The 17,609-nt window shown below is 62.1% G+C and overlaps 1 protein-coding gene across 1 annotated transcript in view; it reads left to right on the forward strand.

Annotated features, from left to right (window-relative positions):
- GPT (glutamic--pyruvic transaminase) overlaps positions 1-17,609 on the forward strand; it is a 54,089-nt gene that overhangs the window by 15,944 nt on the left and 20,536 nt on the right. Inside the window, exons 4-7 of the mRNA XM_058802753.1 lie at positions 5,650-5,783; positions 11,468-11,711; positions 16,062-16,141; positions 16,233-16,369. Of these exons, the coding sequence (XP_058658736.1) occupies positions 5,650-5,783; positions 11,468-11,711; positions 16,062-16,141; positions 16,233-16,369 (595 nt within the window). The remainder of the gene's footprint in view (positions 1-5,649; positions 5,784-11,467; positions 11,712-16,061; positions 16,142-16,232; positions 16,370-17,609) is intronic.

Genomic DNA, 17,609 nt, shown 5'->3' on the forward strand with positions numbered 1-17,609 from the left:
TAAGCCCCAAAACCCCAAAACCAGCCAGCCCCAAAATTGCAAAACCCCAAATCCAACAAATCCCAAAATCACACAAGCCCCAAAATGCCACAAATCCCAAATCAAACTCTAAAATCCCAAAATCACACAAGCCCCAAAATCCCCAAAATCCCAATATCCCATAAGCCCCAAAACCCCAAAACCAGCCAGCCCCAAAATTGCAAAACCCCAAAATCCCAAAAATCCCAAAATCACACAAGCCCCAAAATCCCACAAACCCCAAAATCACACAAGCCCCAAAATCCCAAAAAATCCCAAAATCACACAAGCCCCAAAATCCCAAAAAATCCCAAAATCACACAAGCCCCAAAATCCCAAAAATCCCAAAATCACACAAGCCCCAAAATCCCAAAAAATCCCAAATCAGACTCTAAAATCCCAAATCCAAAAAACCCCGAAATCCCAATATCCCATAAGCCCCAAAACCCCAAAACCAGCCAGCCCCAAAATTGCAAAACCCCAAATCCAACAAATCCCAAAATCACACAAGCCCCAAAATGCCACAAATCCCAAATCAAACTCTAAAATCCCAAATCCAAAAAACCCCGAAATCCAGAAATCCCAATATCCCATAAGCCCCAAAACCCCAAAACCAGCCAGCCCCAAAATTGCAAAACCCCAAATCCAACAAATCCCAAAATCACACAAGCCCCAAAATGCCACAAATCCCAAATCAAACTCTAAAATCCCAAATCCAAAAAACCCCGAAATCCAGAAATCCCAATATCCCATAAGCCCCAAAACCCCAAAACCAGCCAACCCCAAAATTGCAAAACCCCAAAATCCCAAAAATCCCAAAATCACACAAACCCCAAAATCCCACAAACCCCAAAATCACACAAGCCCCAAAATCCCACAAACCCCAAAATCACACAAGCCCCAAAATCCCAAAAAATCCCAAAATCACACAAGCCCCAAAATCCCACAAATCCCAAAATCACACAAGCCCCAAAATCCCACAAATCCCAAAATCACACAAACCCCAAAATCCCACAAATCCCAAAGTCACACAAGCCCCAAAATCCCAAAAATCCCAAATCAAACTCCAAAATGCCAAATCCCAAACTCCAAAATGCCAAATCCCAAATCCAACAAACCCCAAAAGCCCAAATCTGACACCCCAAAATTTCAACATCCCAAATCCCAAAATCCCCAAGTCCCAAAATCCCAAACGCCAAAATCCCAAAGCCAACAAACCCCAAAACCCCAAAATCTCATAAACCTCGAAATTCCAATTCCGGCATCTGCAAACCCCAAAACCCCCGAACCCCGAAAACCCCGAAATCCCAAATTCGACACCGAAAATCCTGAAATCCCTCAATCCCAAATCCGGCACCTGCAAACCCCGAAACCCCCGAACCCCGAAAACCCCGAAATCCCAAATTCGACACCGAAAATCCTGAAATCCCTCAATCCCAAATCCGGCAAAACCCCACAAAGCCACGAACCCCGAAACCCCAAATTCGACACCGAAAATCCTGAAATCCCTCAATCCCAAATCCGGCATCTGCAAACCCCGAAACCCCCGAACCCCGAAAACCCCGAAATCCCGAATTCGACACTGAAAATCCTGAAATCCCTCAATCCCAAATCCGGCAAAACCCCACAAAGCCACGAACCCCGAAACCCCAAATCCGCCGACCCCAAAACCCAAAAAATTCTGCACCCAGCAAACGCCCAAAATGGCCGGAACCCCAAAATCCCAACGCCCAACTCCAGCCGTCCCCGGTGTCCCCAATGTCCCCAATGTCCCCGCAGTGTCCCCAATGTCCCCAGGGCCCAACGTACCCCTAACGTCCCCAATGTCCCAAATGTCCCCCAAATGTCCCCAATATCCCAAACATCCCCAATGTCCCCCAAATGTCCCAAATGTCCCCCAACATCCCCGCAGTGTCCCCAATGTCCCCAGGGCCCAACGTACCCCTAACGTCCCCAATGTCCCCAACGTCCCCCCAATGTCCCAAATGTCCCCCAAATGTCCCCAATGTTCCAAACATCCCCAATGTCCCCAATGTCCCCCCAATGTCCCAAATGTCCCCCAATGTCCCCAGTGTCCCCAATGCCCCCAACGTCCCAAATGTCCCCAACGTCCCAAATGTCTCCCCAATGTCCCCAACGCCCCCATACCCCAGGTGTCACCTGTCCCCGTCCATCCCGATGTCCCCCCCACCCGATGAAGTGCCACCACCAGGGGATGGGGAGGTGACAGTGTGGCTGTCCCCAATGTCCCTCAATGTCCCAAAGTCCCCTATGTCCCCAACGTCCCCAACTGTCCTAAATGTCTCCAATGCCCTCGATGTCCCCAGTTTTCCCCCAATATCCCAAATGTCCCTCAATGTCCCCTTCAATGTCCCCTTCAATGTCCCCTTCAATGTCCCCAATGTCCCCAATGTCCACAATGTCCCCAGTGTCCCCCAACACCCCCCGTGTCCTCTGTCCCCCCCTCCACCCTGATGTCCCCCCCACCCGGTGAGGTGCCACCACCCAGGGACGGGGAGGTGACAGTGTGGCCGTCCCCAGCGTCCCCAATGTCCCCAAGCATCCCCAATGTCCCCAGTGCCCCCCCCAGCGCCCAATGTCCCCACAGTGTCCCCAATACCTCCAAAGTCCCCGAAGTCCCCAATGTCCCCAATATCCCCCAATGTCCCCCACCCCCTCAATGTCCCAAAATCCCCAACGTCCCCAACGTCCCAAATGTCCCCAGTGTCTCTGATGTCCCCAAAGTCCCCAATATCCCCAAATGTCCCCAGTGTCCACAATGCCCCAATGTCCCCTGTGTCCCCCAGTGTCCCCAACACCCCAACACCCCCCGTGTCCTCTGTCCCCCCTCCACCCCGATGTCCCCACCACCCAGTGGGGTGCCACCCTGGCGTGGGGAGGTGACAATGTGGCTGTCCCCAATGCCCCAAATATCCCCAATGTCCCCACAATGTCCCCAATGTCCCCCAACATCCCCAATGTCCCCAATATCCCAAATGTCTCCCCAATGTCCCCAACATCCCCCCAGTTTCCCCACCTCCTCAATGTCCCCACTGTCCCCAATGTCCCCACTGTCCCCACTGTCCCCAATATCCCAAATGTCCCCCAATGTCCCCCAATGTCCCCAACGTCCCAAATGTCCCCAATATCCCAAATGTCTCCCCCGTGTCCCCAACATCCCCATACCCCAGGTGTCCTCTGTCCCCGTCCATCCCGATGTCCCCCGTGCCCTGTGAAGTGCCACCCCCCGATGAAGTGCCACCCCCCAGGGGATGGGGAGGTGACAATGCCGCTGTCCCCAGTGCCCCACAATGTCCCCGATACCTCCAAAGTCCCCAACGTCCCCAATGTCCCCAATGTCCCCGACGTCCCCAATGTCTCCAATGTCCCCAATGCCCCCCAATGTCCCTGATGTCCCCAACATTCCCAATGTCCCCAACATCCCCAACACCCCCGGTGTCCTCTGTCCCCCCTCCACCCCGATGTCCCGCCCCACCCAGTGAGGTGCCACCCCGGCGTGGGGAGGTGACAATGTGGCTGTCCCCAGTGTCCCCAGCGTCCCCAATGTCCCCAATGTCCCCCAACATCCCCAATGTCTCCACAGTGTCCCCAATGTCCCCCAACATCCCCAATGTCCCCAATATCCCAAATGTCTCCCCAATGTCCCCAACATCCCCCCAGTTTCCCCACCTCCTCAATGTCCCCACTGTCCCCAATGTCCCCACTGTCCCCCAATGTCCCCCAATGTCCCCAACGTCCCAAATGTCCCCAATATCCCAAATGTCTCCCCCGTGTCCCCAACATCCCCATACCCCCGGTGTCCTCTGTCCCCCCTCCACCCCGATGTCCCCCCCCCACCCAGTGAGGTGCCACCCCGGCGTGGGGAGGTGACAATGTGGCTGTCCCCAGTGTCCCCAGCGTCCCCAATGTCCCCAATGTCCCCAATGTCCCCCCAGTGTCTCCAATGTCCCCCCAGTGTCCCCAATGCCCCCAATGTCCCCAATGCCCCCAAGGTCCCCCCACATTGTTCCCAATGTCCCCAACGTCCTCAATGTCTCCAATGCCCCCAGTGTCCCCAGTGCCCCCAGTGTCCCCAATGTCCCCAGTGTCCCCAGCGTCCCCAATGTCCCCAATGTCCCCCCAGTGTCTCCAATGTCCCAAAAGTCCCAAATGCCCCCAATGTCCCCAAGGTCCCCCCACACTGTTCCCAATGTCCCCAACGTCCTCCATGTCTCCAATGCCCCCAATGTCCCCAATGCCCCCAATGCCCCCAATGTCCCCAATGCCCCCAATGCCCCCAATGTCCCCAATGTCCCCAATGTCCCCAATGTCCCAAATGTCTCCCCAATGTCCCCAACATCCCCAACACCCCGGTGTCCTCTGTCCCCCTCCCACCCCGATGTCCCCCCCACCCGATGAAGTGCCACCACCGGGGGAAGTGCCACCACCCAGTGATGAAGTGCCACCACCCCGGCATGGGGAGGTGACAGCGTGTGTGTCCCCTGTGTCCCCAGGGGAGGTGACAGCGTGTGTGTCCCCAGGGGAGGTGACAGCGTGTGTGTCCCCTGTGTCCCCAGGGCAGGTGACAGTGCCGCTGTCCCCTGTGTCCCCAGGGCAGGTGACAGCGTGTGTGTCCCCTGTGTCCCCAGGGGAGGTGACAGCGTGTGTGTCCCCAGGGGAGGGGGAGGTGACAGTGTGTGTGTCCCCAGGGGAGGTGACAGCGTGTGTCCCCGGTGTCCCCAGGGGAAGTGACAGTGTGTGTCCCCTGTGTCGGTGACAGTGTGTGTGTCTCCTGTGTCGGTGACAGTGCTGTCCCCTGTGTCCCCAGGGGAGGTGACAGTGCTGTCTCCTGTGTCGGTGACAGTGTGTGTGTCCCCAGGGCAGGTGACAGCACGTGTCCCCTGTGTCGGTGACAGTGCTGTCCCCTGTGTCCCCAGGGCAGGTGACAGTGTGTGTCCCCTGTGTCGGTGACAGTGTGTGTGTCCCCAGGGGAGGTGACAGTGCTGTCCCCTGTGTCCCCAGGGCAGGTGACAGTGTGTGTGTCCAGGGCAGGTGACAGTGCCTCTGTCCCCTGTGTCGGTGACAGTGCGTGTCCCCTGTGTCGGTGACAGTGCGTGTCCCCAGTGTCGGTGACAGTGTGTGTGTCCCCAGTGTCGGTGACAGTGTGTGTCCCCAGTGTCGGTGACAGTGTGTGTGTCCCCAGTGTCGGTGACAGTGTGTGTGTCCCCAGTGTCGGTGACAGTGTGTGTCCCCAGTGTCGGTGACAGTGTGTGTGTCCCCAGTGTCGGTGACAGTGCTGTCCCCTGTGTCCCCAGTGTCGGTGACAGTGCGTGTGTCCCCAGTGTCGGTGACAGTGTGTCCCCAGTGTCGGTGACAGTGTGTGTGTCCCCAGTGTCGGTGACAGTGTGTGTCCCCAGTGTCGGTGACACTGTGTGTCCCCAGTGTCGGTGACAGTGCGTGTGTCCCCAGTGTCGGTGACAGTGCTGTCCCCAGTGTCGGTGACAGTGTGTGTGTCCCCAGTGTCGGTGACAGTGCGTGTGTCCCCAGTGTCGGTGACAGTGCTGTCCCCTGTGTCGGTGACAGTGTGTGTGTCCCCAGTGTCGGTGACAGTGCTGTCCCCTGTGTCCCCAGGCTCGTACAGCGCCAGCCCCGGGGTGCAGATGGTGCGCGAGAGCGTGGCGCGCTACATCGAGCGCCGCGACGGCGGCGTCCCCGCCAAGGCCGACGACATCTTCCTGTCCACGGGCGCCAGCGACGCCATCGTGGTACGGGGACAGCGCCGCGACACGGCCACGCCCCCTGCCCCGCCCCGCCACACCCCGGGGACACCACCCTGTGACACCCCGGGGACACCAACCCTGTGACAGCGGGGACACCAACCCTGTGACACCCCGGGGACACCCCCTGTGACACCCCGGACACCCCCTGTGACATCCCGGACACCAACCCTGTGACACTCCGGGGACAGCGGGGACACTAACCCTGTGACACCCCGGGGACACCAACCCTGTGACACCCCGGGGACACCACCCCTGTGACACCCGGGGACAGCGGGGACACCCCCTGTGACACCCCGGGGACACCAACCCTGTGACACCCCGGGGACAGCGGGGACACCCCCTGTGACACCCCGGACACCCCCTGTGACATCCCGGACACCAACCCTGTGACACTCCGGGGACAGCAGGGACATCCCCTGTGACACCCCGGGGACACCCCCTGTGACATCCCGGGGACAGCGGGGACACCCCCTGTGACACCCCGGGGACACCCCCTGTGACACCCCGGGGACACCCCCTGTGACACCGCGGGGAAAGCGGGGACACCCCCTGTGACACCCCGGGGACACCAACCCTGTGACACCGCGGGGAAAGCGGGGACACCCCCTGTGACACCCCGGGGACACCCCCTGTGACACTCCGGGGACAGCGGGGACACCCCCTGTGACACCCGGGGACACCAACCCTGTGACACTCCGGGGACAGCGGGGACACCCCCTGTGACACCCGGGGACAGCGGGGGACACCAACCCTGTGACACCCCGGGGACACCACCCCTGTGACGCCCCGGGGACAGCGGGGACACCCCCTGTGACACCCCGGACACCCCCTGTGACGCCCCTGTGACACCCCGGACACCCCCTGTGACGCCCCGGGGACAGCGGGGACACCCCCTGTGACACCCCGGGGACACTGGGGACACCCCCTGTGACACCCCGGACACCCCGTGTGACACCCCGGGGACAGCGGGGACACCACCCCTGTGACACCCTGGGGACACCGAGCACGGTGCCACCACCCCCATTCCGGGGACACCGGGCTCAGTGTCACCACCCCTGCCCAGTGACATCCCGGGGACAGCGGGGACACCAACCCTGTGACACCCCGGGGACACCGAGCACGGTGCCACCACCCCTATGACATCCCCGGGACACCAGTGCCACCACCCCTGTGACATCCCCGGGACACCAGTGCCACCACCCCTGCCCAGTGACAGCCCGGGGACACCAATGCCACCACCCCTGTGACATCCTGGGGACACCAGTGCCACCACCCCTGCCCAGTGACATCCTGGGGGACACCAGTGCCACCACCCCTGTGACATCCCCGGGACACCAATGCCACCACCCCTGCCCAGTGACATCCTGGGGGACACCAATGCCACCACCCCAGTGACATCCTGGGGGACACCAATGCCACCACCCCTGCCCAGTGACATCCTGGGGACACCAATGCCACCACCCCTGCCCAGTGACATCCTGGGGGACACCAATGCCACCACCCCTGTGACATCCTGGGGGACACCAATGCCACCACCCCTGCCCAGTGACATCCTGGGGACACCAATGCCACCACCCCTGCCCAGTGACATCCTGGGGACACCAATGCCACCACCCCTGTGACATCCTGGGGGACACCAATGCCACCACCCCTGCCCAGTGACATCCTGGGGGACACCAATGCCACCACCCCTGTGACATCCTGGGGGACACCAATGCCACCACCCCTGTGACATCCTGGGGACACCAGTGCCACCACCCCTGCCCAGTGACAGCCCGGGGACACCAATGCCACCACCCCTGTGACATCCTGGGGACACCAATGCCACCACCCCTGTGACATCCTGGGGACACCAATGCCACCACCCCTGCCCAGTGACAGCCCGGGGACACCAATGCCACCACCCCTGTGACATCCTGGGGACACCAATGCCACCACCCCTGTGACATCCTGGGGGACACCAATGCCACCACCCCTGTGACATCCTGGGGACACCAATGCCACCACCCCTGCCCAGTGACATCCTGGGGGACACCAATGCCACCACCCCTGCCCAGTGACATCCTGGGGACACCAATGCCACCACCCCTGTGACATCCTGGGGGACACCAATGCCACCACCCCTGCCCAGTGACAGCCCGGGGACACCAATGCCAGCACCCCTGTGACATCCTGGGGGACACCAATGCCACCATCCCCCCATCCCGCCACACCCCCGGGGACACCGAGCGCGGTGCCACCACCCCCATAGCTTGACGTCTCGGGGACACCGGTGCCACCTCCCCCATGCCGCGACATCCCGGGGACACCGAGGGGACACCGGGCTCGGTGCCACCCCCCGGGCTCGGTGCCACCCCCGGGCCATTCCCACGGCGGGCGGTGACAAAGGGACCTTTGTGTCGCTCGAGGGGGAGGGGGGGGGGTGGTGGCACTGGGGGTTGGTGGCACTTGGTGTCCCCACGCCCCCCCTGGGGACAGTGCCAGCTCCCCGCGGTGTCGCCGGGGCCGTGCGGTTGCCGTGGCGATGGTGGCGCTGTGCTGGGGACAGCAGGGCGGTGTCACCTCCCTGTCCCTCGTGTGCCGCCGTCCGGCTGTCCCCGGGACGTCCCCCCGAGTCCCTCTGTCCCCCCATTGTCCCCGCTGTCCTGTCCGTTGTCCCCGCTGTCCCCTGTGCTCACTGTGCTGTCCTGTGCCCTCACTGTCACCATGCCCACCCCGATCTGTCCCCTCACTGTCCCCCCACTGTCCCCTCATTGTCCCCACGATGTCCCCGTGATGTCTCTGTGATTCCCACCCAAACCTGTCCCCTGACTGTCCCCTCTCTGTCCCCTGACTGTCCTGATTCCCACCCCACAGTGTCCCCTCATTGTCCCCACGGTTCCCACCCCAACCTGTCCCCTTGCTGTCCCCTCAATGTCCCCACGATGTCCTGAGAGCCACCCCATGCCGTCTCCTCGCTGTCCCCTCAGCGTCCTGGTTGCCACCACAACCCATGTCTGATTGTCCCCTCATTGTCCCCTCAGTGTCCTGATCCCCACCCGAACCTGTCCCCTCATTGTCCCCGTGATGTCCCCGTGTCCATGCCCTCTATCTCCACCCCAACCATGTCCCTTCAATGTCCCCTGCAAGTCCCGATTCCCAGCCCAACCTGTCCCTTTGCTGTCCCCCTCAATGTCCCCATGTCCATGTCCTCTGTCTCCACCTCAACCTTGTCCCCTCAATGTCCCCTCAATGTCCTGATCCCCAACTCAACCTGTCCCCTCACTGTCCCCTCAATGTCCCCTCAATGTCCCCTCAATGTCCTGATCCCCAACTCAACCTGTCCCCTCACTGTCCCCTCAATGTCCCCTCAATGTCCCCTCAATGTCCTGATCCCCAACTCAACCTGTCCCCTCACTGTCCCCTCAATGTCCCCTCAATGTCCCCTCAATGTCCTGATCCCCAACTCAACCTGTCCCCTCACTGTCCCTTCAATGTCCCCTTAATGTCCCCACAATCTCCCGATTCCCACCCCATGGTGTCCCCTCGTTGTCCCCTCCATGTCCGGATCGCCACCACAACCTGTCCTGCCACCGTCCCCTTTGCTGTCCCCTCATTGTCCCCCTCGCTGTCCCCCATCCCACCCCGTGATTGTCCCCTGATTGTCCCCTCCATGTCTTGATTCCCACCCCACTCTGGCCCTCAATGTCCCATCTCTGTCCCCTCAATGTCCCCTCAATGTCCTGCTTCCCGCCTCAGCCCATCCCCTCGCTGTCCCCTCGCTGTCCCCTCCACATCCCGATTCCCACCTCACTCTGACCCCTCAATGTCCCCTGTCCATCCCCTCGCTGTCCCCCATCCCACCCCGTGATTGTCCCCTGATTGTCCCCTCCTTGTCCCTCACCGTGTCCTGATTCCCACCCCACTCTGACCCCCAATGTCCCATCTCTGTCCCCTCAATGTCCCCTCCATGTCCCGATCCCCACCCCGTGATTGTCCCCTTGCTGTCCCCTCCATATCTTGGTTCTCACCCCTCTCTGACCCCTCGACGTCCCGATTCCCATCCCCTGATTGTCCCCTGATTGTCCCCTGATTGTCCCCTCCATGTCCCGATTCCCGCCCCTCTCTGACCCCTCAGTGTCCCCCCTCTGTCCTGTCACTGTCCCCCATCCCACTCTATGATTGTCCCCTCTCTGTCCCTGCTCTGTCCCCCTCCATGTCCCGATTCCCGCCCCTCTGTGACCCCTCAATGTCCCCTCAGTGTCCCCTCCATGTCCCGATTCCCATCCCGTGATTGTCCCCTCTCTGTCCCCCTCCATGTCCCGATTCCCGCCCCTCTGTGACCCCTCAATGTCCCCTCTCCCTCCCCTCGCTGTCCCCATCCCACGATCTCACTGTCCCCTGATTGTCCCCTCACTGTCCCCTCGCTGCCCCCTCTATGTCATGATTGCCACCCCAAGCCATCCCCTCTCTCTGCCCTCCATGTCCCGATTCCCGCTCCTCTCTGACTCCTCGCTGTCCCCTCAGTGTCCCCTCCATGTCCCGATCCCCACAGCCTGATTGTCCCCCGATTGTCCCCTCCATATCCTGATTCCCACCCCACTCTGACCCCCCAATGTCCCCTGACTGTCCCCTCAGTGTCCCAGTTCCCGCCTCAACCCATCTCCTTGCTGTCCCCTCTCCGTCCCCGTCTGCCCCCTCCGTGTCCCAGTCCCCACATTGTGATTGTCCCCTCGCTGTCCGCTGATTGTCCCCCATGCCACTCACTGACTGTCTCCCATGACTGTCCCCTCGCTGTCCCCTCGCTGTCCCCTATCCCACACCCTCACTGTCACCTCCTGTCCCCTGACTGTCCCCTCTCTGTGTCCCCCCAGAACACGCTGAAGCTGCTGGTGTGCGGCTCGGGCGCGTCGCGCACGGGGGCGCTGATCCCGATCCCGCAGTACCCGCTGTACCCGGCGGCGCTGTCCCCTCCATGCCCCTCTCCCACCCCATGACTGTCCCTTCGCTGTCCCCTCACTGTCCCCTCTCTGTGTCCCCCCAGAACACGCTGAAGCTGCTGGTGTGCGGCTCGGGCGCGTCGCGCACGGGGGTGCTGATCCCGATCCCGCAGTGCCCGCTGTACCCGGCGGCGCTGTCCCCTCCATGCCCCTCTCCCAGCCCCTGACTGTCCCCTCGCTGTCCCCTCGCTGTCCCCTCTCCCACACCCTCACTGTCACCTCCTGTCCCCTGACTGTCCCCTCTCTGTGTCCCCCCAGAACATGCTGAAGCTGCTGGTGTGCGGCTCGGGCGCGTCGCGCACGGGGGCGCTGATCCCGATCCCGCCGTACCCGCTGTACCCGGCGGCGCTGTCCCCTCGCTGTCCCCCATCCCACCCCATGACTGTCCCTTCGCTGTCCCCTCACTGTCCCCTCTCTGTCCCCCATCCCACCCCATGACTGTCCCCCCGCTGTCCCCTCACTGTCCCCTCGCTGTGTCCCCCCAGAACACGCTGAAGCTGCTGGTGTGCGGCTCGGGCGCGTCGCGCACGGGGGTGCTGATCCCGATCCCGCAGTACCCGCTGTACCCGGCGGGGCTGTCCCCTCGCTGTCTCCTATTCCACACCCTCACTGTCCCCTCGCTGTCCCCCATCCCACCCCATGACTGTCCCCTCGCTGTCCCCTCACTGTCCCCTCTCTGTGTCCCCCCAGAACATGCTGAAGCTGCTGGTGTGCGGCTCGGGCGCGTCGCGCACGGGGGTGCTGATCCCGATCCCGCAGTACCCGCTGTACTCGGCGGCGCTGGCCGAGCTGGAGGCGGCGCAGGTCAATTATTACCTGGCCGAGGAGCGCTGCTGGGCGCTGGACGTGGCCGAGCTGCGCCGGGCGCTGTCCGAGGGCCGCCGGCGCTGCAACCCCCGCGCGCTCTGCGTCATCAACCCCGGCAACCCCACCGGTAACCGAGGGGGCCGCGGGGCTGGGGGCTGGGGGGTGCGATCCGCGGGGAGGGGGCTGTGGGGTGGGACACGGCTGGTGGGGGCTGTGGGGTGGGATCCGTGGGGAGGGGTCTGTGGGGTGTGATCTGTGGGGTCTGTGGGGGGGGATCCATGGGGTCTGTGGGGTGGGATCCATGGGGTGGGGTCTGTGGGGTGGGATCCATAGGGTCTGTGGGGTGGGATCCATGGGGTGGGGTCTGTGGGGTGGGATCCATGAGGTCTGTGGGGTGGGATCCATGGGGTCTGTGGGGTGGGATCCATGGGGTCTGTGGGGTGGGACACCTGGGACCCAGGGTCTGTGGGGTGGGACACGGGGGGTGGGATCCATGGGGTGGGGTCTGTGGGGTGGGATCCATGGGGTCTGTGGGGTGGGATATCTGAGGTGGGATCCATGGGGTGGGGGCTGTGGGGTGGGACACCTGGGGTCCATGGGGTCTGTGGGGTGGGATCCATGGGGTGGGGGCTGTGGGGTGGGATCCATGGGGTCTGTGGGGTGGGACACCTGGGGTCCAGGGTCTGTGGGGTGGGATATCTGAGGTGGGATCCATGGGGTGGGGGCTGTGGGGTGGGATCCATGGGGTCTGTGGGGTGGGATCCATGGGGTGGGGTCTGTGGGGTGGGATCCATAGGGTCTGTGGGGTGGGATCCATGGGGTCTGTGGGGTGGGATATCTGAGGTGGGATCCATGGGATAGGACCCATAGGATGGGATCTGTGGGGTCTGTGGGGTGGGATCCATGGGGTTGGATCCATGGGGTCTGTGGGGTGGGATCTGTGGGATGGGACGTGTGGGTTGGCATCTCTGGCGTCTGTGGGGTGGGATATCTGAGGTGGGATCCATGGGATGGGGTCTGTGGGGTGGGATCCATGGGGTCTGTGGGGTGGGATCCATGGGGTCTGTGGGGTGGGACACCTGGGGTCCAGGGTCTGTGGGGTGGGATATCTGAGGTGGGATCCATGGGGTGGGGGCTGTGGGGTGGGATCCATGGGGTCTGTGGGTTGGCATCTCTGGGGTCTGTGGGGTGGCATACCTGAGGTGGGATCCATGGGATGGGGTCTGTGGGGTGGAATCCATGGGGTGGAATCTGTGGGGTCTGTGGGGTGAGATCCATGGGATTTGGGATCTGTAGGATCTGAGGTGGGATCAATGGGATGGGATCCATGGGGTCAGTGGGGTGGGACACGGGGGGTCTGTGGGGTCTGTGGGGTGGGATATCTGAGGTGGGATCAATGGGATGGGATCCATGGGGTCAGGGGGGTGGGACACCAGGGGTCCAGGGTCTGTGGGGTGTGTGGGGTGGGATCCATGGGGTAGGATCCATGGGATCTGTGGGGTGGGGTCTGCGGGGTGGGATATCTGAGGTGGGATCTATGGGGTCTGTGGGGTGGGATATCTGAGGTGGGATCCATGGGGTCTGTGGGGTGGGACATGTGGGGTGGGATCCATGGGGTCTGTGGGGTGGGACATGGAGGGGCCTGTGGGGGGTCTGCAGGGTGGGATATCTGAGGTGGGATCCATGGGGTCTGTGGGGTGGGACACCTGGGATGAGGTCTGTGGGGTGGGATCCATGGGATGGGATCTCTGGGTCTGTGGGGTGGAATCCATGGGGTGGGGTCTGTGGGGTGGGATATCTGAGGTGGGACCCACGGGGTGGGAAATGTAGGCTGGGGTGGGATCCGTGGGGTCTGTGGGGTGGGATCGGTGGGACACCTGGGATGGGGGTCTGTGGGGTCTGTGGGGTGGGATCGGTGGGACACCTGGGATGGGGGTCTGTGGGGTCTGTGGGGTGGGATCGGTGGGACACCTGGGATGGGGGTCTGTGGGGTCTGTGGGGTGGGACAACTGGGGTCCAGGGTCCGTGGGGTGGGACACATGGGGTGGGATCCATGGGGTCTGTGGGGTGGGATCCATGGGGTGGCTCACCCGGGGTGGGATATCTGAGGTGGGATCCGTGGGATGGGACCTGTCAGGTCTGTGGGGTGGCATCTGTGGGGTGGGATCCATGGGATGGGATTCATGAGGTGGAATCCACGGGATGGGATCCACGGGATGGAATCCGTGGGATGGGATATCAGAGATGGGATCCATGGGGCGGGGTCTGTGGGGCGGGATCATCTGAGGTGGGATCCATGGGATGGGACCCATGGGGTCTGAGGGGTTGGGTATCTAAGGTGGGATCCATTGCATGGGATCTGTGGGGTCTGTGGGGCGGGATATCTGAGGTGGGATCCATGGGATGGGACCCCTGAGGGGTTGGGTATCTAAGGTGGGATCCATTGCATGGGATCTGTGGGGTCTGTGGGGCGGGATATCTGAGGTGGGATCCATGAGCTGGGCTTTGTGGGTGCTGTGGGGTGAGACGTGGGATGGGCTCTGTGGGGTGGGACCCATGGGATGGGATCTATGGAGTCTGTGGGGTGGCATGTCTGAGGTGGGATCCATGGGATGGGGATGGGACACCTGGGGTGGGACCCAGGGCGTGGTGTCTGTGGGGTCTGTGAGGTGGGATCTGTGGGTTGGCATCCATGGGATCCATGGGCTCTGTGGGGTGGGATATCTGAGGTGGGATCCATGGAGTGGGATCTGTGGGATGGGTTCCATGGGATGGGATCCATAGGGTGGGATGGGATCCATGTGGTGGGACCCATGGAGTGTCTCGGTGGGATCCATGGGATGGGATCCCTGTGGTGGGACCCGTGGTGTGTCTCAGTGGGATCCGTGGGATGGGATCCATGGGATGGGATCCCTGTGGTGGGACCCGTGGTGTGTCTCAGAGGGATCCATGGGATGGGATCCATGGGATGGGATCCCTGTGGTGGGACCCGTGGTGTATCTTGGGAGGGATCCATGGGATGGGATCCCTGTGGTGGGACCCGTGGAGTATCTCGGGTGGGATCCCTGTGGTGGGACTCGTGGTGTATCTCGGTGGGATGAGACCTGTGGGGTGGATCCATGGGATCCATGGTGTGGGACCCATGGTGTATCTCGGCGGGATCCATGGGATGGGATCCCTGTGGTGGGACCCATGGAGTGTCTCGGGTTGGATCCATGGGATCCCTGTGGTGGGACCCATGGAGTATCTCGGGTGGGACCCATGGGATATCCCTGTGGTGGGACCCATGGAGTGTCTCAGGTTGGATCCATGGGATCCCTGTGGTGGGACCCGTGGAGTATCTCAGGTGGGATTCCTGTGGTGGGACCCATGGAGTATCTCGGGTGGGATCCCTGTGGTGGGACCCATGGAGTATCTCGGCTGGGATCCCTGTGGTGGGACCCATGGAGTGTCTCGGGTTGGATCCATGGGATCCCTGTGGTGGGACCCATGGAGTATCTCGGGTGGGATCCCTGTGGTGGGACCCATGGAGTATCTCGGGTGGGATCCCTGTGGTGGGACCCATGGAGTATCTCGGCTGGGATCCCTGTGGTGGGACCCATGGAGTATCTCGGCTGGGATCCCTGTGGTGGGACCCATGGAGTGTCTCGGGTTGGATCCATGGGATCCCTGTGGTGGGACCCATGGAGTATCTCGGGTGGGATTCCTGTGGTGGGACCCATGGAGTATCTCGGGTGGGACCCATGGGATCCCTGTGGTGGGACCCGTGGAGTATCTCGGGTGGGATCCCTGTGGTGGGACCCATGGAGTATCTCGGGTGGGATTCCTGTGGTGGGACCCATGGAGTATCTCGGGTGGGACCCATGGGATATCCCTGTGGTGGGACCCATGGAGTATCTCGGGTGGGACCCATGGGATCCCTGTGGTGGGACCCGTGGAGTATCTCGGGTGGGATCCCTGTGGTGGGACCCATGGAGTATCTCGGGTGGGATTCCTGTGGTGGGACCCGTGGAGTATCTCGGGTGGGACCCATGGGATATCCCTGTGGTGGGACCCATGGAGTATCTCGGGTGGGATTCCTGTGGTGGGACCCATGGAGTATCTCGGGTGGGATCCCTGTGGTGGGACCCATGGAGTATCTCGGGTGGGATCCCTGTGGTGGGACCCATGGAGTATCTCGGGTGGGATCCCTGTGGTGGGACCCATGGAGTATCTCGGGTGGGATTGCTGTGGTGGGACCCATGGAGTATCTCGGGTGGGATCCCTGTGGTGGGACCCATGGAGTATCTCGGGTGGGATCCCTGTGGTGGGACCCATGGAGTGTCTCGGGTGGGATTCCTGTGGTGGGACCCATGGAGTATCTCGGGTGGGATTGCTGTGGTGGGACCCATGGAGTGTCTCGGGTGGGACCCATGGGGTATCCCTGTGGTGGGACCCATGGCGTGTCCCGGTGGGCTGAGCCCCGCGGTTGTCGCAGGCCAGGTGCAGAGCCGCGAGTGCATGGAGCAGGTCATCAAGTTCGCCTACGAGGAGAAGCTCTTCCTGCTGGCCGATGAGGTGGGCGGGGCCGGGCTGGCCTGGGGGCGTGTCCCCCATTCCCGGGAAAAGCCGGAATTCCCGCGGTGACATCCCGGCTGTCCCCGCCCAGGTGTACCAGGACAACATCTACGCCCAGGGCTCGGTCTTCCACTCCTTCAAGAAGGTCCTGATGGAGCTGGGGCCGCCCTACTCGGACTCGGTGGAGCTGGCCTCCTTCCACTCCACCTCCAAGGGCTTCATGGGAGAGTGAGTGTGTCACCATGGGTCCCCTGAGACGTGGGGTGGAGGGGCCACCACCACCCCATGGGTCTGCTGGGGGTGGGATGGGGGTCATGGATTGGGAATGGAGAGGCCACCACCACCCCATGGATCTGCTGGGGTTGGGGTCATGGATTGCCGTGGATTTGGGATGGAGGTGCCACCACCACCCCATGGATCTGCTGGGGTTGGGGTCATGGATTGCCGTGGATTTGGGATGGAGGTGCCACCACCACCCCATGGATCTGCTGGGGTTGGGGTCATGGATTGGGAATGGAGGGGCCACCACCACCCCATGGATCTGCTGGGGGTGGGGTCATGGATTGGGAATGGAGAGGCCACCACCACCCCATGGATCTGCTGGGGTTGGGGTCATGGATTGGGAATGGAGGGGCCACCACCACCCCATGGATCTGCTGGGGGTGGGGTCATGGATTGCCGTGGATTTGGGATGGAGATGCCACCACCACCCCATGGATCTGCTGGGGTTGGGATGGGGGTCATGGATTGGGAATGGAGAGGCCACCACCACCCCATGGATCTGCTGGGGTTGGGATGGGGGTCATGGATTGGGAATGGAGAGGCCACCACCACCCCATGGATCTGCTGGGGTTGAGGTCATGGATTGGGAATGGAGAGGCCACCACCACCCCATGGGTCTGCTGGGGTTGAGGTCATGGACTGGGAATGGAGAGGCCACCACCACCCCATGGATCTGCTGGGGTTGGGATGGGGGTCATGGATTGGGAATGGAGAGGCCACCACCACCCCATGGATCTGCTGGGGTTGGGGTCATGGATTGGGAATGGAGGGGCCACCACCACCCCATGGATCTGCTGGGGGTGGGGTCATGGATTGCCGTGGATTTGGGATGGAGATGCCACCACCACCCCATGGATCTGCTGGGGTTGGGGTCATGGATTGGGAATGGAGAGGCCACCACCACCCCATGGATCTGCTGGGGTTGAGGTCATGGATTGGGAATGGAGAGGCCACCACCACCCCATGGATCTGCTGGGGTTGAGGTCATGGACTGGGAATGGAGAGGCCACCACCACCCCATGGATCTGCTGGGGTTGGGATGGGGGTCATGGATTGGGAATGGAGAGGCCACCACCACCCCATGGATCTGCTGGGGTTGGGGTCATGGATTGGGAATGGAGAGGCCACCACCACCCCATGGATCTGCTGGGGTTGGGATGGGGGTCATGGATTGGGAATGGAGAGG

Source organism: Ammospiza caudacuta, chromosome 1, assembly GCF_027887145.1.
Source record: "Ammospiza caudacuta isolate bAmmCau1 chromosome 1, bAmmCau1.pri, whole genome shotgun sequence".
Taxonomy (NCBI): domain Eukaryota; kingdom Metazoa; phylum Chordata; class Aves; order Passeriformes; family Passerellidae; genus Ammospiza; species Ammospiza caudacuta.